This window comes from Caretta caretta, chromosome 3 (genome assembly GCF_965140235.1).
Source record: "Caretta caretta isolate rCarCar2 chromosome 3, rCarCar1.hap1, whole genome shotgun sequence".
Lineage (NCBI taxonomy): Eukaryota > Metazoa > Chordata > Testudines > Cheloniidae > Caretta > Caretta caretta.
The window spans coordinates 27173163-27198823 of NC_134208.1; the positions used below are offsets into that span (position 1 = coordinate 27173163).

Genomic DNA, 25661 nt, shown 5'->3' on the forward strand with positions numbered 1-25661 from the left:
AAACTCCAAAACACGCAATGATTTTTCAGAAGCAGAGGTAAAATGTTAAATGGCAATACCAGAGAACCTGGTTATAGCACTGAGGCATATATCTACTCCTCCTATTTAAGATGGTGGAAAAATTCTCATTGACTTGAGTTAGAGCAGGACTGAGTGCTTCAAGTAATAGTCCATCACGAATAGCCACACTTATAGGTGAGTTTAGGAATACACAGTACAAAAGAGAGACATATATAATCTGTGTCCTGAATGTTAGGAAAACTGACAGACTCTCCATGCATTTCTTGGCTTTAGCTTCTTGTTCATCAGTGTTTGTACAGAGAACTTGAAGTCAAGAGAATGGTACATGACAGATCGTGGCTTCTCTATAGTAGTTAGTGCTGGGGTCTGAGAATCAGCCAGTCCATCCTTAGCACAGAATGGAATTTAAATTTCAATCCCATAAATACCAGGTCTATTAGGCATTGAATACTTCAATAAATTGCTAGTATAACTATACCACTGTAATTATACCAGTACAGCTCCCCATGTGGACACTCTTATTTGAGAGTGAGTGCCTTTTTCTAGTTTAGAATCATAGAATATCAGAGTTGGAAGGGACCTCTGGAGGTCATCTAGTCCAACCCCCTGCCCAGAGCAGGACCAATCCCCAACTAAATCATCCCAGCCAGGGCTTTGTCAAGCCTGACCTTAAAAACGTCTAAGGAAGGGGATTCCACCACCTCCCTAGGTAACGCATTCCAGTGTTTCACCCTCCTAGTGAGAAAGTTTTTCCTAATATCCAACCTAAAGCTCCCCCACTGCAACTTGAGACCATTGCTCCTTGTCCTGTCATCTGCTATCACTGAGAATAGTCTAGGTCCATCCTCTTTGGATCCACCTTTCAGGTAGTTAAAAGCAGCTATCAAATCCCCCCTCATTCTTCTCTTCCGTAGACTAAACAATCCCAGTTCCCTCACCCTCTCCTCATAAGTCATGTGTTCCAGACCCCTAATCATTTTTGTTGCCCTTCGCTGGACTCTCTCCAATTTATCCACATCCTTCTTGTAGTGTGAGTCCCAAAACTGGACACAGTACTCCAGATGAGGCCTCACCAATGTCGAATAGGGGGGAACGATCAAGTCCCTCGATCTGCTGGCAATGCCCCTACTTATACACCCCAAAATGCCATTGGCCTTCTTGGCAACAAGGGCACACTGTTGACTCATATCCAGCTTCTCATCCACTGTCACCCGTAGGTCCTTCTTTGCAGAACTGCTTCCTAGCTATTCGGTCCCTAGTCTGTAGCGGTGCATTGGATTCTTCTGTCCTAAGTTCAGGACTCTGCACGTATCCTTGTTGAACCTCATCAGATTTCTTTTGGCCCAATCCTCCAATTTGTCTAGGTCCCTCTGTATCCTATCCCTACCCTCCAGCGTATCTACCACTCCTCCCAGTTTAGTGTCATCCGCAAACTTGCTGAGGGTGCAATCCTCACCATCCTCCAGATCATTTATGAAGATATTGAACAAAACCGGCCCCAGGACCAACTCTTGGGGCACTCTGCTAGATATCGGCTGCCAACTAGACATGGAGCCATTGATCACTACCCGTTGAGCCCAACATTCTAGCCAACTTTCTACCCACCTTGTAGTGCATCCATCCAGCCCATATTTCTTTAACTTGCTGACAAGAATAATTGCGGGAGACTGTGTCAAAAGCTTTGCTAAAGTCAAGGAATAACACGTCCACTGCTTTCCCTTCATCCACAGAACCAGTTATCTCATCATAGAAGGCAATTAGATTAGTCAGGCATGACTTTCCCTTGGTGAATCCATGCTGACTGTTCCTGATCACTTTCCTCTCGTCTAAGTGCTTCAGAATTGATTCCTTGAGGACATGCTCCATAATTTTTCTGGGGACTGAGGTGAGGTGAGGAGTAGTCTGGGAGCTGACCTTGTTCGTGAAGAGAGAGGCAAAAAAAGCACTGAGTACATTAGCTTTTTCCACATCCTCTGTCACTAGGTTGCTTTCCTGATTCAGTAAGGGGCCCACACTTTCCTTGACTTTCTTCTTGTTGTCAACATATCTGAAGAAACCCTTCTTGTTACTCTTAACATCTCTCGCTAGCTGCAACTCCAGGTGTGATGTAGCCTTCCTGATTTCAGTCCTACATGCCCGAGCAATATTTACATATTAAATACATATTTAGCTTATGTAGCTTTCATTTAATTTTGTTCAGCAAACTCCCTCCCAGTCTGTCTCCACCTCCTCCCTCCCACGCACAGAATACTTACTTGATTCCAGTTAGATGGCAGAATTGCCAGTTTGTCATCTCAATAACACACAAATTGGCCTCCTCATATGATTGGGCCTGTTTTGCATGGGGCTGTAGAAATGGTCCAGGTTCCTGTACTTTCTCCTGTTTTTTACCATCAGTCCCACCTCACGTGAGTCCTTAGTTGCAGGAACACTTCTGGTCAAGAGGCTTCATCCCCTTTCCCATTGCTTCACAGACATATCACTGTAATGGGTGCAATGGTTCACTGTGTAGTTTAAGCTTCAAATGCAATTCCCATAATAGCACTCTACATTGTCCAACCTATTTTGGGATTGCTTTTTTAAAAATTCATTTGTGGGTGAAATTTTCCATTTTTATTAGTCCAGAGATTATTTTGATTTTAATTCGGAGCAAAAAAAAAATTGTTATAACACAGATTGTGACAAACCACTCTATTCAATGCTAATTTGAACTGTTTTCTTTTGAAAGGAGCTGTCTGGAGTCTCAGTTTGTGTACACTGCTAACATTGTGGCATTTAAACACTAATCAGTTGTGAAGATCAATGTGACTATGGAAAAGATTACTCAGATTCATTTAAACACACTTCCTTACCTCCTTATACTTCAGCTATTAAGACAGCAAAGCACAAAGCTTCTGTTTCAAAAAAGTCAAAAAATTGAGACGAGTGCTTGCCTAACTTTTGAGAAATGTTCCAACAGTCACTTTTAATTTTCACACTTTTAATTTACACTCGTTCAGCAGAGTGAGTTCTAATTTAGCTCAAGTTCTGAGATAGATAAGATAATAATAGAGCCTAAATAATATTGAAATTCTCAGAACTGAAAACTTAAACTGTCAATGTTTATTATTTCAGACCTTCAAGATAGGATAAATTGGTGTTTTCTGACTGATACTACTTTGCCATCTGTCTTGTTAGGACAAATAAAGGAACATTAGTTATAAATCACATTTCACCTGGAGCCACTTTCTTTTAAAAAAACAAACAAACCCATCGATAGTTTGAAATATTACCAAAGAATAGCAGAACATTGTTTACAGATTTATTACATCGTACTTTGGAGTCTGTAAAGGACTGTGGACTCTTGCCTACAACTATTCGCTGATTTTACTAATCCGTACACTGTAAATACAGTTTTATAATCAGATTGCATTCGTTCTAATATACTTCATGATATGATATAATCTATTCATATTAATTTATTTTCATTATCTGCAGTCCCAACCCCCCCTAATTTAATTATAAAACACCTCTTTTTCTTCAGCAGTGTCCCTATGGGTGCTCCATTTCAGGCGCCTCTCGTGCTCTTCATCGGAGATTTTCAGTTGGCATGGTCCGTTCAGCCTACGCATGCTCCCTATGCCTCCTCGCGCCAGATACTGAGGCTGTAGGAGTGTGAGAGCAAACCACACTCAGGTCCTTCTCAGCTGCCTCAGCCTCAGACACAGCACTAGTCTGGATTTACATCTGTGCCAATTAGTCCCCATCCTTTCCTTTGGAGACCACATTGCTTATGCCCAGCGTACTTGGAGGCAGATTACTATGGACAAGTGGGTAATAGAGGTCATAACATAGGGCTATGCCATCCATTTTACATCACTCCCTCCCTTCCACCCCCTTCCCTGTCCCTCTTCAGGGACTTCTCTCTCGAGCTTTTATAGAGACAAGAATTGAACTCTCTCCTTCAATTAGGAGCAATACTGCTGGTTTCTCCTCCTCACAAGGGCAAAGGATTTTACTCAAAGTATTTCCTTGTGCCAAAGAAGGATGGAGGGTGGAGACTGATCTTATATCTAAGACTTCTAAACAAGTTTGTAAAGTTTCAGAAGTTTAGAAGGGTGACTCTTGCAGTTATAATTCCTTCACTAGGGAAAGGGTATTGGTTTTCAGCTCTCAACTTACAAGATGCCTATTTCCATATAATGATATACCAGTTGGACAGGAATTACCTATGCTTGACTAAAGAGCAGGATGATTTTAAAAGATGAGTGCTTCCTTTTGGCCTTTCCTTGGCCCCGAGGGTATTCTCAAAAGTCCTTGCTGTAGTGGCTGCTTACCTGAGACAAAAAGCAATCCTAGTCTTCCCGTACCTCCACAACTAGCTGCTCAAGGGCTGTTCTGACAAAGCCAGATTTATCCTTATAGTGCCTAAGAGACAAGCTTGTCACCCTTAACTGCTTCACCTATATATCTAACTGTTGTTCTAGCTCCCAGCCATTTCTCATCTCCTGTAGTGAGATGCAGATCATGCGGTTCATCCCAGCTTAGGGTTCTCCGCCTCAGGGCATGACTCCTCAATGGTTTTTGCAGTTAGAATCCTCCTGTTCTACGGAAGTACACCAGTATGACTGAATAGTACAAAGAAATCAACCAGTACTGCTTTCTGCAGAAATGGAAGAGATCCTTCCATTGTTGTTGTCCTCTTCGCTGCCTCCTGCCTGATTCGGTGCCACTTTGCCATTTTGGATTATCTGTTGCATCTAAAGAAATCAGGGTTATCCATTAGTTAGACTAAGATCCATTTGGGCACAGTATCAGCCTTTCATCCTCCATTAGAAAGATTCTTCATATTTGTTCATCCAGTATCATCTAGTTTTATGAAAGATTTGGGGAATCTGTTTGCAGATTAGAAAACCTACGCTGATCTGAAACCTCAGTTACTTTATGAGATTTCCATTCCAATGAATGGCAAACCTAGTCTCTATTGCATTTGTCTATGAAGATGGCCTTTTTGGAGGGATCTGCCAACTCCAATCTCCCTGACATCATGTCAGCCCACAAGATCAGGGAGATTGGAGTTGGCAGATCCGTACTTTACAGGATTGTTTAAGGACAAGGTCTCTTTACATCTACACCCTAGAGTCTTACCTAAGGTTCTGTCAGAGCTCCATTTTAATCAATAAATTCATCTTACCAGTGTATTTTTCCTGAAGTGACATAGTTCTCTACAGGAATCCTGTTTATATACAGTGGGTATTAGAGGGCATTTGGCTTTCTATTGAGATAGGACCAAGCAATTTAGAAAGTCACCTAGGTTCTTCATTTCCTTCATGGATAGATCCACAAGGTCTTTGATCTCTACTCAGAGACTATCGAGATGGATCTCTGAATGTATTGTCACTTGTTATGATGCTGCAGGCATTCATCCCATCCTCTCCTCCCCACAAAGGGTGATAGCACATTCAACAATATCACAGGCACCATCTGTAGCGTTACTGAAGACTGTACTAGTATCTGAAATATTTAGGGCCACTACATGGGCTTCAATGCACATTTTCAAAACATTATACCCTGATCCATGCTGTCAGATTTGATGTGGCACTTGGTTCTGCTATACCACCTTCAGTTCTGGACTCTATTCTGAAACTGCCTCCTCCATTTGGAGGTGCTGCTTGGAAGCCACCAGAAGTGGTGCACTCATAGGGACACTACTCAAAGGAGGAGAAGAGGTTACTCACTTTGTGCAGTAACTGCGGTTCTTTGAGTTGTGTACCCCTATGGGTGCTTTACTACCCGCCCTCATTCCCTTTTGCATAGGACTGATCCTCAGGGGAAGTTTCGGTGGAGAAGGAACTGAGGGTGGTTCATCTGTGCACCCTATATAGCTTCAGTATCTGGTATGAGGAGCCATAGGGTGCATGCATGAGCTAAACGGACACTAACTGAAAATCTCCAATCAGGGGCTCCAGTGGAGCATGTGAACTGTAGTGGAACACCCATAGGGACCCACATTTTGAAGAACCATAGTTACTGTACAAAGTGGTTAACCTCTTCTTCTCCCTTGCTGATAAACGTGGTTGTTGTGTAACATTAATAACATAAATAATAGGACATTAAAAAGTAATTAAATTGGAAAGGGTGCTATTCAGAAGGAGAGAAGATGGAAGGTCAACAATGGTATAAATCTGTAAGGAAAAGAAAAAATTCTACGTGCTTTTTAAAAGTAGGAAAGAATGATTGTTGGGGGAAGGAGTGAGCAAAAGCACAGCAAAAGCAAATTACTTACCAACCAAGTTTAACTCACTTTTGTAGGCAGAAAATGCGGTAGTACAGACACCCATTGGAACCGGGCCTGATCAGAAGGTCTAGTATCTTACTCCATTTGGATGTAATCCACTCGATCAAGCCAATACCTTGGGCTAATAACACACACTGATACGTAGACCTTATATGATAAATTACCTCAAATTAGTTGTCCAAATAAAAATGTTAAAAAATTAGTTATCTGGTCAGTATTACCTATTATACTGCCAGGCAGACTTTGAGTCGTTTAAATGAATATCCTTCTAAGATACCTGTTCCCATTCCAATACCTCCAATAGCAGTTTTCTATGTCTGTACTCAAATATTTCCAGGTTTATTTTGAGGGGGATGGGGAGAGAGCAGAATGAAATATAAACTACTGCAGTATAGGACAGAAACCTGGGAACTGGTCCTCTGGAATTTCCCTGAAAGTTATTGGGGAGAGGGACCCACCCAGAATATCTGTTTGGAGTTAGGACATGGTTATAAATAGAGCAGCCATCCTAACCTACTGTTCCATTGAGCTCAGTCCCCTTCACAATTTCTACAAAGTCCAAATCCTGTACACCACTGAGGTTTTTTTAAAAAGAATAAAGGTACCCAATTCCGTTGAAAACTTTTGCAAATCTTGACTATAAGGGTTAAAAATATGCTTTAATTTCTTAACTGCTTCCAAACAGAGACATCAAAATCTCCTGACATAACAACCTATCCAAGAGTTAGTGTGCAGCAAGCTGGGGTCTGAATCAGTGTGCCATGGAACTTCTAGGGCATGGCAGCAAGGCCTCTCTGCCAATTAGTGAGCAACAAGATTGTGCACTGTAGATGCACAGCCTGGCTTGCCATGCTCTAAGTCTCCATATAGATAAGCCCTTAGGTTATCACTACTGTGCCCCATGTCACGCTCTCGTGGCGCTATGGGGAAGAATAATATTTTTTTCCTCACATAGAGCGGTTCTCAGGCTTGAAATCATTAAAGCAATTGAGACCTCCTAGGTTAAAAAACATATGGCAATAGCATAGATGTTTTTAACCTAGGTACCTATCTGTAAATGGCTTTTAAGATACAAAGATCATATTAAAAGAGGGGGAAAGTTTGATGCCAAGCTAATTACCTTTCAGGGAAGATCCAGAAACTATGCAAATGACATGAGTGTTTCTTTTCAAGCATTAAAAAAAGTGACTGGATATTTCTACAACCTTAGTTTTGAATTGTGGTGCAATTGAAGGGAACACAGTACTGTAGATGTGATATGTGTTGGGTTTATTAAAGTAAATGGTAGTGTCTCAATCTCGTTTGAAAAATTAATTTAAATTAACTTGAGTATGAACGCTGCCAACTGAACTGAAAACTAGCTGAAAGCATAAATGGATAGATAACAGAATTTGATCATTTTAGATTTAAGTTCTGTAAAAAGTATGTGCTATGTGTCTCCTACATAAACATTCTTAGCATCCTCCCCCACTAGGAACAGACACTGGTGTTCATTGACAACCGTAAATTTGTTAGACTAAAATAATCTGTAGATTCTCATGAAAGAATATTTAATTAGCTCTTTGATAATTGTAATAACATTAGCTAATTTAAATATTTCAAAATGAAAGGATTACAAAAAAACAAAAATGTCGTCTAATGTAGTTTAGGGTAGAAATGCATGAGAAGACTCTATTACTGCTTAGTAAACAGCAGAAGCATTAATCCAAGCCATGCTCAGATGAATAAGAAGCATGTTAAAACCATTTTTCAGTGCCCATGGATATCTGTAGCAGGGCAGCTGAGGCCAACAGAGAAGAGGGGAAGCTTTTATGTAAATACCTTTAGGAATAATTAACCTAGAAAAATACCGAAAATATGTTTAAAAGAACGAGGATTATTTCTAAACAGTGTTTTCTCCAATTTAATTTTTACATGATGCTTCAGCTGTTTTTTAAAATATAATGAATTCAGTCACTGTTGCTATATCTTATCTTCACTATTTGAAATGAATGTTTCTGTAGTTTTTGTGCCATATCAATGATTTAATTATTCACAATGACAAAATGCACTACTGTGTTCTAAATTACATATTAGCCCTTAATTTTCACCTGTAAAGCCCTAAAGGATTTGGGGACTGGCCTACCTAAAAAAGTCTCTCTCTTCTTGTTTGATGATGGGATAGCTGAGATCCCCCAAAGCACTCAACCTGCCTGTCCCTTGTAAGCCAGTGGGAGCTGGTAATGTAGTATTTTGGTTGGGAAGGGCAGAGATGGCACCCCCCCCCCAAACTTTCCATAAGACTCCTGATTTTTTAATGTAATTACAAAATTATTAAATCAGGCTTAATTCTACTAATTTTGCAATTACATTTAAAAACTGGGAAGATTGTGTGTGTTACTAATCACTTGGGTCTGATAAACAGTGACATGGTCATGTGAGGATGTTTTTGACCACTGCTGGGGTCCCTGTGCAAGGGCACCCACAGCCCAGCAGTATGCATGTTGTGCATGGTGCATACCATTTTTGTCGGCCAGGCTAGGGGAGGCGTTGCATTGGTGAGATCTCCTGTTAAGGTGAGCCCATTCCAAGCCAATGTACCTTCATAGGGCATGAACAAGGAAGCATAGAGTTTTAATGTTGGTTTTATTATTACATTTATTTAAAATACAATTATTTTTAATATCAAAACCACCAAATTATCAAAATTATTAGAAATTGTGTTCATAGACTCTGACCATCAATGTTCAAAGTATTTTTTGTCTCCTTTTATCTCTTTACTTTTTGCATTTTGTATTACAACTATTGGAATGGCCTCATTTGGAATGGAATCATGAAAAAACAATTCCTTCATGAGATTAGTAAATGCTTGAGAAGTTTCATTTCTCTTTGTTCATATTATGTTAAATATTGGAATGTGTTTTGCTGTCTATATACTAAGAAGACATAATATTCCCTGATTAAACTCTTACTGTTTAGAAAATAGTGTTTTTATGTATAGCTGGTTCTTCATGATTCCTCTGTGATGACCCTTAAAACTGATTCATGTAGGAAAATTTAAAGAACTTAGAATGGATTTTTAACTGAGGGTGTATCTATTTAAATAGATGTAGTGGATGTGTGTTTCATTTGATGTTTGCAGGATGGATGTATATGAATTCTCTTCCCAACAAGATTCATTTTTGAACATGATCATTTCTTCTCCTAATCCATGATCATCTATATTGTCACTTATCCTAGAACAGTCCTTTTCATTGATCTTGTAGTGTTGTTTCTTAAAATCAGAATGGCATGATAGTGAAATCGGCATGCAATTAATATCATTTGAGAACTTCTTAATTTATTTTCAGGTTCATAAAAAGCAGAGTGGGTTAAGTTCCACAGGTTTACAGTCTCTATTTCAAGGTAGTCAAATATATGACCAAGTAACATAATCAATAATTCAGAAGAAAATGCAATTCAGAGGCACTGAATCTCTGTGCTTGTGTTCAGGTAGGTCTAACTCACAGGGGCTTATTCTTCTAATCAGAATTAGAAGTGTTTACAATGTTCCCATTAAAATTGTTCACAACTAAACACAGGACATGTTTCTTATGTGACTATCAGTGATAATGTCTTTAGAATTTGGATTAAAATGACTAAATATTAATTAAAGCTGAACCATTTTATTTGGATTACAGGGAGAAACTAGTTTCTTCAGATGATCTGTTGGAGTGGTTGAGACCTTTCTGTGGTGATGACTCCTTGCCAGTGAAGCCCCGCATTAAGGTGTTGCAGATTATGGAGCAAGCATTTCATCTCAGTGATGAGGATAGCAGGCTACTTGTGTTCTTCAGAACTCATGCTGTTCTCAAAGCCTGTTGGCCTGAGACAAAGGTATTATTATTTACTCTAACATTAAGTGATAATGTATTACCATTTTTCTCTTTTAAAAACTGTATGATGTAACTTTGTCAGTTGTGTAGTATGAACCATATAGGCCGTCACAAATGCATGCTATCTGGTGATGTCCGTCAGATGGATTCTCACCAGTTCAAAATAATGAAGCATGGAGTTCAGTCAATTTGAGGGTCTTTTGCATTTCAGTTATTTGTCCTACGCTGCCCTTTCGCCAGGTAAAATCCCAACTTTCTGCTGTTGAGTCAGTCCCAGTTGCATTGTTGTTGTCCACTACAGACTAGAGAGATTCATGGCCACCATCAAAGCAGCAATATCCTCTTATTGCTACCCACATAGATGTTCTTGAAAACAATGCAGCATGCAGTCTTAGTTCTTGCAAGTATGATCTTTAAAATGCCTGCATTCCCATCTGGCTCATGTTTTGCCTTGAACCCTGGTGTTCTAGGCAGTGGTAGTATTTTGCACTTCTAGCCAAATATGGCTAGAGTAACTCCCAGGGTCTGCACGGTGATTAGAGATAGAGGTGCTGGACTACAATCATATGAAAGCTGTGTCTTTATTTTCCTGAAACTTTACAATACCTGCTATGTGGCACCAGTCTGTTCTAGTTTTTAGCCCACGAATAAGGTTTTAGTTGGTTATCCATGTTAAAAAAACTAGACTTTAAAACAAGCTCATTTTATCAGTGACTATCCGTATTTGAAGTGTTTAGTACCAAGGCATTTCTCTTAGAGGTTCATGTTTTTAATCTGTGAGGTTTAGAGGGAAAATATCCTTAACAACAAGAAACTTCCTCCTTTTTTACACCTCAGCTCTGTCTTGGGACATTCTCCTGTTTTGAAACCCGTAAGCATCATTTGTTACAAGACAGAATCATTTCAGCAAAAAAGAGCTACTATTCAGCCATCTTATGACTCTCACCTTTCCATTGTCACCTTCTATGAATTACTGTCAAGTCCTCAAGAAAGCAGCATAGAACATCTTCACCTACTTGCTAGACAAATTTTAATTTATTAAAAAAAATTGCTGATAATGTAAAACAAATAGCAATATCTTTAGTTCTGAATGAATTAGCTAAAGATGGATGGTTTTTCTTTGTTTGTTTAACTGCTTTAGGTTATCACTCAACTCCTTAAAATAGACCTATCCACTACATTTTCTGTATCTCTGGCACTTAACAATTCAACCATTCTTTAAACATGTGCTATACATGAAGGTTCTTGACCCTTAGCTGTTTTTTCTTGTTCATTCTAAGTATCCCTTGGCACCATTTCTCTTCTTTTTACCTGTAATTCTAATAGCGTGCTTTCCAGCCTCAAAGACATTACAATTCTGATATGTCCGGCAAGAGGTCTTTAAAAATATATGATGAATCACATGTAACTAATCCCTGGCAGTCATGTCTGTAGAAGAAAAACACACAGGAAACTGTATTTGACAGAAGCCTTCACAGTTTTGATTTGGTGTTAGGAGATATCGTCTACTAATTGTCCTATCAACCTAATAATCCTGACTGTATATAGCTTCACAGTTTAACCAAATTGTATCCATATTTTCATGATGTTTTAGAGAGGAATCTAATACAATAACTCCTCACTTAATGTTGTAGTTATGTTCCTGAAATATGCTACTTTAAGCGAAACGATATTAAGCTAATCGAATTTCCCCATAAGAATTAATAAAAAGAACAGGAGTACTTGTGGCACCTTAGAGAGTAACAAATTTATTAGAGCATAAGCTTTCGCGGGCTAGAGCCCACTTCATTGGATGCATAGAATGGAATATATATATAGATAAGAAGATATATATAGATAGATATACACATACAGATAAGTTGGAAGTTGCCATACAAACTGTGAGAGGCTTACTATATGTTCATTCTATGCATCCGATGAAGTGGGCTGTAGCCCACGAAAGCTTATGCTCTAATAAATTTGTTACTCTCTAAGGTACTCCTGTTCTTTTTACGGATACAGAATAAAATGGCTGCTATTCTGAAACCCATAAGAATTAATGTAAATAGGGGGAGTTAAGTTCCAGGGAAATTTTTTTCATCAGACAAAAAGCTATATATATATATTTATATATACACACACACACAGTATAAGTTTTAAACAAACAATTTAATATTGTACACAGCATGATTGTGAAGCTTGGTTGAGGTGGTGAAGTCAGAGGTTGGAAGAGGGTGTGATATTTCCCAGGGAATGCCTTACTTCTAAATGATGAACTAGCACTCAGCTGAGCTCTCAAGGGTTAACACGTTGTTAACATAGTCTCACACTCTACAAGGCAGCATGATTGGAGGGAGGGGAGACAGCATGTCAGAGAGAAACAGAGAGACCCACCACGTGTGTGAGAGAGAGACGCGCATTGCCCCTTTAAGTACTCTAACCCCACTCTAAGTACACTGCCTTTTTAAGTAGATCAGCAAGTTGAGACAGCAGCTGCTGCCAGCAAGCTCCCTCCATCCTGAGCCCTGTAGTGTCCCAACCCTGCTCTATGGAGATGGGGTAAAGGAGCGGGAGGCAGGAGCAGAGGGGAGGGAGACACCCTGACATTTGCCCCCTTCTTCCCCCTGCCCCCCCTTGCACAGCAAGCAGTAGGCTCCCGGGAGCAGCTCCAAGGCAGAGGGCAGGAGCAGCACACACAGTGTGGGGAGGGTCAGCTGACCTGCAGGCAAATAATAGCCTGCTGCGTGGCTGCTGTACAGGGAACTTAGTGGAGCGGGGAACTGATGGGGGGCTGCCAGTTCACCCTCGTTCCAAGCCCCCACCACTAGCTCCAAAGGGCTGCTCTTTCTACAAGCAGTGGACAAAGCAGGAGGCTGCCAAACAACTTCATAAGTGAGCATTGCGCAACTTTAATCAAGCATGTTCTCTAATTGATCAGCAACATAACAACAAAACAAGGTTAACTGGGATGACTAGGGAGGTGGTAGAATCTCCTTCCTTAGAGGTTTTTAAGGTCAGGCTTGACAAAGCCCTGGCTGGGATGATTTAACTGGGAATTGGTCCTGCTTCGAGCAGGGGGTTGGACTAGATGACCTTCAGGGGTCCCTTCCAACCCTGATATTCTATGATTCTATGATTCTATGACTTTAAGTGAGGAGTTTTACGGTATAATTCCATACTGGCTCTCAGGTAACGGGTGTCTTCAAGTAATAATAAGCTATGTTTTCTGAGCTTGAATAATAATAGCTTCCCCTCTATTTCAAATGACCTTGAAGAGATTTAGAAATGTAACCAGTTGATATACATGCTGTGGCTAGATTCAGTCCGGAATTATGTGGGGAGGGGCATTCACTAGTGTAAACCATGGCACAGGGCTTTAAATAACCAAGAAGCTTCTGTGGCAGGGAAGGATGTTGTGGTGCGAAGAAACCAAAACTTTCCCACTATTGGGCAGGCTGCAAGAGGACTACACTTCAGGGGGTGGGAGTGAAGTGAGGCCGGAGTAGCTTATGAGAGCCTCTGGCAGAAATTGTAGCTGCCATCTCTTGGGGAGGAGGGGTGAGAGGCTGTGCCTTATGGGGCCTCCCTGATGTGGGAGGATACAGTTTATGCATCCCTGCATCAGCTTTAGTGAGTGTTGCCCTAAATGCTGTATGTGTGATTTACTTTCACACACTACTGAAGCTGATGGATATCTGAGGTGAAATACAGTAGCACTATAACAACACGCACTTATGCTACACATCAGCCAAGGAAAGGCTGTGCAGAAAAAGTAAGTATCCATATGAGACTGTGTGAGGAATTTTAGTACCTGGGAGAGATTTTAGTTGTATGTCATAGTTAACACTCCTGCTCCCACAGAAAGTGGTCATTTTTCTGTCTTGAGACTCTTGCAGGTGTTGCTCCTCTCAGATGAAATAGACCACCGCTTGCGGTATATTGCCCTCTAACATCTTGGAGCAAGGAGTTGGACTAGATGACCTCCTGAGGTCTCTTCCAACCCTAATCTTCTATGAATGTGTTTGGACATTGGTTCTCTACTTCCTTCCCGTACCTCTAATTGTATGTCTTAGTAGTCTCCCATCCAAATAGCTACCTGTGCCAACCCTGCTGAGTTTGTGAGATCCAACAGGATGGTATCTGTATGGCTGAAGACAACACCCCATCTTTCATAAGAACTATGTAACACAAATATACAAGACCCTGGTAGGAGATGGAACTGCCTGTAGTTCCTTCCCTTTTACAAAACCGAATGTAATTTTTTTCTTGGAAGAGAGAGGAATGTGTGCCATTCTTGTTCTCATCACAGAAACGTCAAATTCAGATAGCAGCAAGAAGAAATAGATAAATATAGTATAGGTTCTTTAAAATATCGTGCTTTGTAGAAGGAACTATTCTAGCTATTATTAGTATGGGGAGGGGAAGGCATAGAAAATTATCATGCAAAATGCTGCTACAGGTCAGATACCCCTCATAGCACAAGGCAATTCATCAAAACATCTTCAATGTTTTACTTTTCAGCTGCTGAGCAAACAAGGCATAATTACGAAAGAGTCTAGTAATATCTTGTAACAAACAGCCAAGGGTGTACTCGGTACCCAGTAAGCTCAAATCCTTCAGAACTAATAAGCAATGGGTTTGTTTCTTCAAGTTATAAAAACAGTTTGTGTACTTGACATAAGCAATAGCTGTTCTTTAGGCTTTTCCCATTCCTGATACAGAGTATGTCAAAGGACACCTCTTAGTATAATTTTTAACGAGTTTTAGTATTCATATCATTACAGTGTAGATGCGATAATGTACACATTTGGATCATCCAGCAGGCTCAAAGCTTTGGTTCTGGTGAATTTTGGGGTGCTTTACCCTAAATAACTAGTGAAATGATTCAGAAGTGACAGGCTGGTATGTCTAGCAGATATCAGTTGAAGTTCATTTTTTTTTTTTTTACCATTGCTAAAGAAAACAATTTAATGAACTTCCTTTTTGTGTGCATGTAACATCATTGGTTGATGAGTAACCCAGAATATGGTACTGAGTGAGCTGTTGTATTTGAAAAAGGAAATGGAGACACCATGAAGGTAAATAAGCCTGGTTTTTAATTCCTGAGCCTTCACAAATTCAATGAATCCACACTGATAGTGGGAAATCTCGAGTCATCAAATTTTGCAGATTAGCAAGTTAGTGACCACATATAGTAAAAAGCACAGATAGTTTATCACACACTGTACTGCATCCCTTTGTACGCAAAATGTCCTATTAGTTACTTGTCACAGTGTTTCATGGTAAACTAGTAAAGTACAATCTTAGAAATATAAAAGTTCACACTACAGAGCTCAAGCAGTTACATCTTTTGCTGGAAACTGAGAAGAGAGCAGTCGGCTTGTATGTGTGGTTGGAATGTGCAGGTAAGCAAAGCATATATTAGCAAGTTTCTATTGCACTGTGTTAATACTTCCATATTTTACTCAAAGATCCCACTTTACAGAATGACTGTCCCAACTTTACAGATGGAAAAACTGAGGCACAGAGCTAAAGTGACTTATCCTAGGTCATATAATGAACTGGTGGCAGAATCAAGAATAGAACTCAGCATTTCCGACTTCCAGACTTGTGACCAAACTGCTAGACTATGCTGCTTTCTTACCTCCTTTTTACTATTCCTACTTTGTATTTAACAAGACTGCCCCTCTCATTTATAATGTGAACCTTTCTCAGAATAGAGTGGGCAAAATAGTGCTGAAATAGTAAAGCCCTTTGAGATGTCAGTGAAAAATTGCTATCCCATTTCACCTTGGGACTTGCAGATAGAAATGTATTTCTGAGACTTCTGTAATAGTTGACATTTAAATCATTGCAGACGTCGGGTGCCTGCTCTTTCAATAGTTACAAAATATCTTAATTTTATTTCAGTGTCACATTATTTCAAAAATTGTTTATCCTTCTTTGATAATTTTTTCATTCCTTTATAATGTCCTCTCTTTTCCCCAATCCCTGTCCAATACCTAAAGGGACACCAGATATTGCAAAGGATGGATGTGTATTCTTATTAAGTAAAGATAAGTTTAATGTTATTGCAATGTTCAATTACCAGAAAATATGTGAAAGCCAACCTCAGTATGTCTAGTAATCCTCTTAGTCGGGCTTTGCACACATCAAAGAGGGACTTAACATTTAATTATGCTCAAGGTGCTATAAGTAGTGCTCTCACAAATCAATATGCTGCTGGGAGATCGGCCAGCTCGTGCAAAATAAAAAATTTACTTTAGGCAGACAGCTACCTATCTAACAGTCAGAAACACAGCAATTTCCAGTTCTCTAATGATTAGTTAACAAAATTAAAAATTCAGAGGTCCTCATTTTTCAAAGGCTTGAGAGTCCTTAATTCACATTCCAGTAGCATCCCACAGCTACTGACGGGAGGAGGCATGTGTTGTTTTAATCCCCTTGATAAATTTTATCTGAGCTTTTCAGGTTCTGTAATTTTCTAGTTAACTGGTGCATGAAAAATATGGGTCAAAATACTGACATTTTCTTTCAATATTTTTTGGGTAAGAGAAAATGTATATCTTAGAATTTTCATGTTTTAAATTTTAGCTTATCCATTGAGGATATATAACTCATTCCCTGCCATTATAAATGAGAAATAATAGAGTTTATAAGGACTTCCAATAACATGACTAATGTATATATTATGTCTACTTACGGGACATGTGTGAACATATCAGTCATTTAATTTGGTCATCAATGCTATATAATTTACAGTAGTAAAAAGTTAGAGCTTTACCCTGGCAAGCAGAAGCTACTGTAGGAATATAAGAGCTTTAGCAAAGGCTCTGTATGTAAACCAATATTTATTTTAAAATAAGTAGTTATGACGTAGGATTGTTTAATTATCATTATAAGAATAACATTTGTCATTTGTGTTTGTGTGTGACTTGAATCCAAATAGCATGCGTAGTTTAGAGAAGGTAATCTCATTTAGAGTTTCCTTCAGTTTTGGTATATCCTAAATTGTCATGCTCCTGAGACCATTTTTGAAAATCAGGAAGGTACCTAAATATGAATTTGGAGCCTAACTTTAGGCTCCTGTTTTTTAAAATTATAGCCTTGAAAAGCGGCATGAAGTGTGTGTGTGTGTGTGTGTGTAATAAAAAGAACTAAGGAATCTTCTAAATAGTTGCATTAATGTACACATTAATTTAATGCTTTTCGTGGAAATTCATTCTGGAAGATGTCCGTCTCCTCCTCCACCCACCCAGAAAAGCTATGTAGAGGACAAAGGCAGTGCGTATTGATCTCAACACCTAATTAGAAAGAACATACTGAATTATTGTCCAGTCTCTCTTGAGTGACGAAGGTCTTTGATGTGAACACCATCAGATAGTCGTGGTCTTTGGCTGTTCCTGCCCTTGACTGAATCTGAACTGGCAAAATAGTTGTGAGGGCATTATATCAATTGTCCCTGAGCAGTCTTGTTCAGTTGCTGAGTGGTTAAGGCACTCAACTACAGTTGTGAAAGTCCTGGGTTAAAGTCTTGCTCAATCTCACATTGAAAGGCCAGTTCACCCAGCTGCGGAGTGGCCTTATCCATCTGGTTAGGGCAGTCAGAGACCATCAGACATCATTCTGGCTACATCACTCCCTTGTGTAACATTGGCTATGAAGCTGACGTGCCTTAATGGCATCGCCTGATGAGCCATTCACTCAGGAGAAACTTTTAACATCTTGCAACCTCTGAAACATTACTTAATACATAAGACTTAATGACCAAATCCATTTTTAGTGAATGAATTAATTAGAAATTGCTTATCATTGCTTTGAATCAGTTGTTTATAGTGTAGGTGTCTTTACCGAAGGAAAAAAAAGTCAAATGAGAAACTTGGAGATTTTTAATGTTAAACTGTAAAGAAAAAAAAACAGCCAAATAAACTCAATTTGTGATTATGCCGTTTCTCCATGTGAAAAAGTGCAGCATGGATTGCTTCCGAGAACATCACATTCAAGTATGTGATTCATTAAACAGTTCCTATAATATGCAAATGGAAAATTTATCAGTATGCACTCAAGCAAAACATCAGATGAAATGAGTAGAAAGAGATACGGGACAGTTTGAATGCACAATATATGAATGTTAGTTTGAAATGTGGATGTAGATATAGATAATTTACAAATGCCTTTCCCGTTCTCTTAGGGGGTGGGAGTATATTAATCAGAGTGGCAGGAAAATGGGCATTTCCTGGTTTCCTGAAAACATTAGGAACATAGGAATTGCTATACTGGATCAGACCATCTTATCTAGTATTGTGTGGCCAGCATCAGATACGTCAAAGGAAGATGAAAGAGTCCCACAGTAAGCAGATGTGAGATAATCTAGTCTCCACATTAGGTCACCTCCTTATCCTTTATTTCTGGAAATTGATTTAAAACCTGAAGCATGAGATTTCACATCAGTTTTAATTTTTTGTAAACAATAGCTGTTATAACTGTGGATATTCTTGTAATCCATGTACATATAAATCACTTTTGGAATCTTGCTAAATTCTTGGCTTCAACACCTGGTGACAGTAAGTTCCACAGTCTAATTTTATGTGTGAAAAAGTATTTCCTGTTTTACATTTCCCACCTGTTAATTTCAATGAATGTGCCCCCTTGCTCTTGTGTTATGGAACAGAGAGACTAGAAGCTCACTGTCTGCCTTCTCTGTAAGATTCATTACCATTTGTTACTTTATATATTTTACCATGTTGCCATTATTGTCTTTTTTCCTAAAGCAAACACTTCTAATATTTTCATCTCTCTTCATACGAAAGTTTTTCTATGCCCATAATCATTCTTATCAACTATCACTGAACCCACTCTGATTCTGCAATGTACCTTTTGAGATGAGGTGACTAGTATTCCAGATGGGGTTGCAGTATTTATTTATATAATGACAAAATATTTTTGTATTATTCAATATCTTATTCCTTATGCAGCCTAACATCTTGTTTGCTTTTTTGACTGCACCTGCAGATGAAGTAGAGGTCTTCATTGAACTGTCCACAGTGACTCCCAGGTCACTTTCTTGAGTTGATACAATTAATTTAGAACCTTGTAAGATATGAGTTGTTTAATTTTTTCTTTCCAATATGCATTACTTTGCATTTATCAGCATGGGATTTCATCTTCTGTCATATAACCCATTCACCGAATTTAGTTTAGGTCCCTTTGAAGTTCCTCACAGTCCTCTGTGATCTTTACCAGTCTTAATGACTTTGTGTTATCTGCAACTTGATACTTCACTGCTTTCCCCCCCACTAGAAAATTAATAAATATATTAAATAACACCAGACCTAGTACAGAACCTTGAACCTGTTAATCGTTTGCCGTTTCAATTGACCATTCATTCAATCCTAACTTTTTTGTCTTCTAGACCTTTTTTGGTCCATGACAGTACTTTGCCTTCAGCGCATAATTCAGTTTCTTGAGAAGCTTTTCGTGAGGAATCTTGTGAAAGACCTTTTGAAAGTCAAAATTGTCATCTGGTTCTCCTTTACCCCTAACTTTACTGATGTGTTCAAAAAATTCTAATAGATTAATTGAACACAGTTTTCCTTTGCAGAAAGCATACTGGTTAGCCTCTATTATATCATGGTCTTCTATATTTTTGTCATTCAATTTTTAATAATTGTTTAAGCCAGTGTGCCAGCTACACATGTATAGCTTATTAGTCATAATGTCTCTGTAATTAGTCTGTAATTTTCTCTGTAGACTCTGGAGCTTTTTCTAAATGTAGGTACAATATTCACTATCCTCCAGTCCTGTGGAATTGTTGTAGGTGTTAATGAGATCACATATTTTTGTTAGCAGCTCAGCTACTTCATAATTAAGTTCTGTCAAAACTCCTATATGTATACCATCTGTGCCTGTTGTCTTAGCGCTTTTTAAATTATCTATTTGTTCCGCGCAGTTGATGTAATGCAGATTTAGGTATCATTCTGGCATAACAGCAGTGTGCCTTTGTGGGCTGATAAGTTCAAGCAACATGCTGAAATCCAACCCAACTTTCATTCGAAACCCTTGCATACTCATGATTGAAGCAGACATTTATGGAAGACAAATTTCCAAACTCTCTCAGTACACATCTCTTCAGTTCATTTAGACACATCTATCTCTGTGCATTTTAAAAAAGCAAAATCCACAAACATGACCATATGGGATCAGACCAGTAGTCTATCGAGTCCAGTATCCTAGCAGTGACAGTGACCTGTAAGAGCTGCATCAGTGGAAGGTGAAAGACACAACATTGCAGGCAAATATGGTACTCTCAGAGAGTCTCCTCCTACTTCCCATGAAGGATTGACTTATGATTGAGGGCATGAGTATTTATATCCCTTCTGAAATCAGGGAGTAACCAGAGGTAAAAACTCTGGCAATGGAAATAAAGCCCTGGATAGAGAAGAATATGCTGTATTTAAGACAGTTCACATAAGGGATACAGAAAAGAGGAAAAGGGAGGGTTGAAGTCCTCTTAGTCCTGGCCCAGAAGGCTCTTTGGACTTGCCAGATAGCCAGTGACCCCATATTCGATCTACAGAAAACACCAAACCTCTTGAAGCAGAGATTCCTTCCTTCATCTTGAGAACATCTATAGTTAAGACCCTGGGCATCAGAAGAGACGTGTAGTTCAAAATGGCTTCTCCATTAACTTCTGATTCAGTTAGATATCGAGACAGAACTCAACCAGGATATTTCATTAATTGATGTGGTCAAATTTATGTTTTTAGTGAGGGGAAACAGAATGCTCTGTGGGGCAGGGACTGCTTTTGTGTCTATGCACTGCTTAGCACAATGGCATCTTGACCTCTAAATGCTATTGTCATACGAATATAATAATAATCCCAAAGTTCTGGCGATATCAGCTATACTAGCGTTTCTCCAGAAGGTTTGGTTGGAGTCCATTCTAGCATATTTCTCTACCATAATAATGTAATCAAATTAAATTATGCTTATCTTCTCCCTCCCCACTTCTGCAATTCATTGCCCATTATATCCCATGAATGATGAAAGAAGCTGTGCAACAGAATAAGAAATAATTTACCTGATCATTTTCTTTCTGTTAGCAGCTTCTCTCTGAATTCAACCCATCCTGGTACTCTGGTAAACAACCAGAATATATATTGGACGTTTTTTCTCAAAGGAGACTTAGATGTGTGTTGTCTCAATGTTAATTTAATACATTATATAGTTGCTGTAGCTGATTGCTGGAGTGTTTCTGTAGCTGTGGAACCTCTCTTCTGGTGGCCTGAGCTGAAGGGCGGAAATTAGTCCTGGAGCCTCCAGCAACACCATTCAGCCACCTATAAATTCCAGCGGGGGGGGGGGGAGGGGAAGGGACATTAGCCCATGAGTAATGAATTTGAAAAGATGCAGCTAACAGGAAAACAAATCAGGTAAGAAATTTCTCATTCCTCTCTTCCAGATTTCCTCCTGTAAATTATGCTTCTGTTTTTGTTGCCCTTCACTAGGGTCAGATTTCCAAATTTTTAAAAATTGATTTGGCTAAAATTTAAAATATTACCATTTAGCCATATTGGTGCATTCCTTGCTTTCCTGTTTTCCTTTTTGTTCGGCAGTGCATATTCCTTCCGAGACTATTATTGTTCCCTTAAGTAGTAGCTAAGTCACCTCATTTGGACTTTAGGCCCTTTTTGACCAAAGTTCTCATTTTATTAAAATCTCCCTTTTAAAGTTTAGTGTCCCTTTGTCCCTTTTTGGTACCTTACTTGTCCCTTGCATGTTGAACCTAATTATACTGTTTCAGAGTAGCAGCCGTGTTAATCTGTATCCTCAAAAAGAACAGGAGCACTTGTGGCACTTAGAGACTAACAAATTTATTAGAGCATAAGCTTTCGTGAGCTACAGCCCACTTCATTGGATGCATAGAATGGAACATATAGTAAGAAGAAATATGTATAAATACAGATAAGTTGAAAGTTACCATACAAACTGTGAGAGGCTAATTAGTTAAGATGAGCTATTATCAGCAGGAGAAAAAGACTTTCGTAGTGATAATCAAGATGGTCCATTTAGACAGTTGACAAGGTGTGAGGATACTTAACTTAAGGAAATAGATTCAATATGTGTAATGACCCAGCCAGTCCCTGTCTCTATTCCAGCCCAAGTTAATGGTATCTAGTTTGCATATTACCATTTTTTCTCCTGCTGATAATAGCTCATCTTAACTAATTAGCCTCTCACAGTTTGTATGGTAATTTCCAACTTATCTGTATGTGTGTGTATATATATATATATTATTATATGTTCCATTCTGTTCATCGGATGAAGTGGGCTGTAGACCACGAAAGCTTATGCTCTAATACATTTGTTAGTCTCCAAGGTGCCACAGGTGCTCCTGGTCTTTTTGCTAATTATACTGCAGTCATTATTACTTAGTGGCTCAGCTACTGTTACTTTCTCACCTTCCTCATAGCATTCTGGAAAGCAGATAGATGGAGATAAGGATAAAAGAAATCATTTTAAACAAACAAAACAAAAAGTGGAAGATATGGAGGGGGACTGTAGGAATACTGTCACAACTTGTATATAGTTCAGGAGGTAAGAGGCTTCAAGGGTCCAGCTACTGGAGTAAACCAGATCATGGGTCTCGGGAGGGAATTGGTGGCTCCTATTAACTTGAGGCAAAAGAAGGTCTTAAATCTAGGCAGACTGAGCTTCACAGTACCCTATTTCATCCTTGCTGGAGGGAAGGAGTGATTCAGTACTGGGCTGAATTATGAATTGAGCAGTGGAGGTTTGCTAAGACAGCCAACCCTCATTCCTTGGTTATATGATGTGAGGCCATTTATCTCTGAACTGAACCCAGTTAATGCCTCATAGATTGTGCGGGGTGGAGGGGGATGATCATCTTCCCTTTAATTTTAAAGTTAAGGAAGTTGCAGCCTGTCATATCTCTGTCCTCATTTTCCTTTGTGTCCTGATGTAATATATAAGTATGGAGCTACGTTTGTGTAGGGGTTAATTTTTACTTTCAGTTCATATGGATTTCATTCGATGAATTACCATTTGCTTTAAAAAAAAAAAAAAAGTTAATTGGTTGCCATAGCTGTGCAATGACATATGCTGTGTTATCTGAAAGAGTGCTGAGTAGCTTTTTTTATCCATAAATATAATAACTTTTAAACTTACTATATTATTATAACTATCTTCCTTGGGAAATTCTGTGGTGTTTATCAGCTTGATACCAAAGTGCTCTTGTTAAAATCACAAATGCATATACAAATTGGAGGAGTGTTAAATTGAAATATACTTTCAAATTACTAATGTGATCCTGGAATAAGAATCTGCATTTGGATCAGTAGCATGAAAAACTTTAAGATTATTCACAGAAAGTGTTGTTTTTTTAACACAGTATAAAAATGCATAAGCATTTTACCTTACCCATGTTGTCATATTGGCACACTTGCAAGTTGTCATTATGATAGAAAATTTAATTTTGACAAATATTTATTTGCATAAACACAATTTAAAAAATATTTCTAATCTATTAGCAAAAATAGATTAGAACAAATTGGACTTTATGTTATTGCTGTGTTGATAGTCACAGGTTGAATACTCAAAAAGAAAAGGAGGACTTGTGGCACCTTAGAGACTAACCAATTTATTTGAGCATAAGCTTTCGTGAGCTACAGCTCACTTCATCGGATTCATATTGTGGAATACTGAGATCGTGCACATACTAATGTTAGTATTACTCATAAGCAAATGCCTAAATAGCAAAAGTATGGACTTGAAGGGATTGATGCCTGAAACGGATATAAGAGCTTAAAAATAAAGGGCATCTTTTTAAATCTTGGGTGCCAAAAAGTAAGTACATATATCCATATTTAGGTACTTCAATATATGGGCTGATTTTCAAAATTTGTGGTCACCCAGAGTTTCTGCTGACTTTTGCTGGAATTGTGGCTATTTAGCACCTCTGAAAATGAAGCCTAACTCAAGATAGTTAAGACCAAATAAGATAGTTAAGACCAAATCAGACTGTGAAGAACTTCCAAAAGATCTCACAAAACTAAGTGATTGGGCAACAAAATGGCAAATGAAATGTAATGTGGATAAATGTAAAGTAATGCACATAGGAAAAAATAATCCCAACTATATATACAATATGATGGGAGCTAATTTAGCTACAACTGATCAGGAGAAAGATCTTGGATAGTTCTCAGAAGAAGTCCACGCAGTGTGCAGTGGCAGTCAAAAAAGCAAACAGGATGTTAGGAATCATTAAAAAAGGGACAGAGAATATCTTATTGCCCTTATATAAATCCATGGTACGCCCACATCTTGAATACTGCATACAGATGTATTGGTGTATACATCTCAACTCAAAAAAGGTATACTGGCGTTAGAAAAGGTTCAGAAAAGGGCAACTAAATGATTAGGGGTTTGGAATGTGTCCCATATGAGGAGAGATTAAAGAGGTGTCATAAATATAAAGGGAAGGGTAAACCCCTTTGAAATCCCTCCTGGCCAGGGGAAAGCTCCTTTCACCTGTAAAGGGTTAAGAAGCTAAAGGTAACCTCGCTGGCACCTGACCAAAATGACCAACGAGGAGACAAGATACTTTCAAAAGCTGGGAGGAGGGAGAGAAACAAAGGGTCTGTGTGTCTGTCTATAGTCTGTCTTTGTCGGGGATAGACCAGGAATGGAGTCTTAGAACTTTTAGTAAGTAATCTAGCTAGGTATGTGTTAGATTATGATTTCTTTAAATGGCTGAGAAAAGAATTGTGCTGAATAGAATAACTATTTCTGTCTGTGTATCTTTTTTGTAACTTAAGGTTTTGCCTAGAGGGGTTCTCTATGTTTTTGAATCTAATTACCCTGTAAGATATCTACCATCCTGATTTTACAGGGGGGATTTCTTTACTTCTATTTACTTCTATTTTTATTAAAAGTCTTCTTGTAAGAAACTGAATGCTTTTTCATTGTTCTCAGATCCAAGGGTTTGGGTCTGTGGTCACCTATGCAAATTGGTGAGGCTTTTTATCCAACATTTCACAGGAAAGGGGGGGTGCAAGTGTTGGGAGGATTGTTCATTGTTCTTAAGATCCAAGGGTCTGGGTCTGTAGTCACCTAGGCAAATTGGTGAGGCTTTTTACCAAACCTTGTCCAGGAAGTGGGGTGCAAGGTTTTGGGAAGTATTTTGGGGGGAAGGACGCGTCCAAACAGCTCTTCCCCAGTAACCAGTATTAGTTTGGTGGTGGTAGCAGCCAGTCCAAGGACAACGGGTGGAATATTTTGTACCTTGTGGAAGTTTTGACCTAAGCTGGTAAAGATAAGCTTAGGAGGTTTTTCATGCAGGTCCCCACATCTGTACCCTAGAGTTCAGAGTGGGGGAGGAACCATGACAAGAGGCTAAGGACTTTTTCAGCTTGGAAAAGAGGAGATTAAGGGGGGATATGATAGAGGTATATAAAATCATGAGTGGGGTGGAGAAAGTGAATAGTGAAATGTTATTTACTTGTTCCCAT

The 25661-nt window shown here is 38.9% G+C and overlaps 1 protein-coding gene across 1 annotated transcript in view; it reads left to right on the top strand.

The window, feature by feature from the left end:
- NBAS (NBAS subunit of NRZ tethering complex) overlaps positions 1 to 25661 on the top strand; it is a 408512-nt gene that overhangs the window by 321247 nt on the left and 61604 nt on the right. Inside the window, exon 48 of the mRNA XM_048845538.2 lies at positions 9958 to 10153. Coding sequence (XP_048701495.2) covers positions 9958 to 10153 — 196 coding nt within the window. The remainder of the gene's footprint in view (positions 1 to 9957; positions 10154 to 25661) is intronic.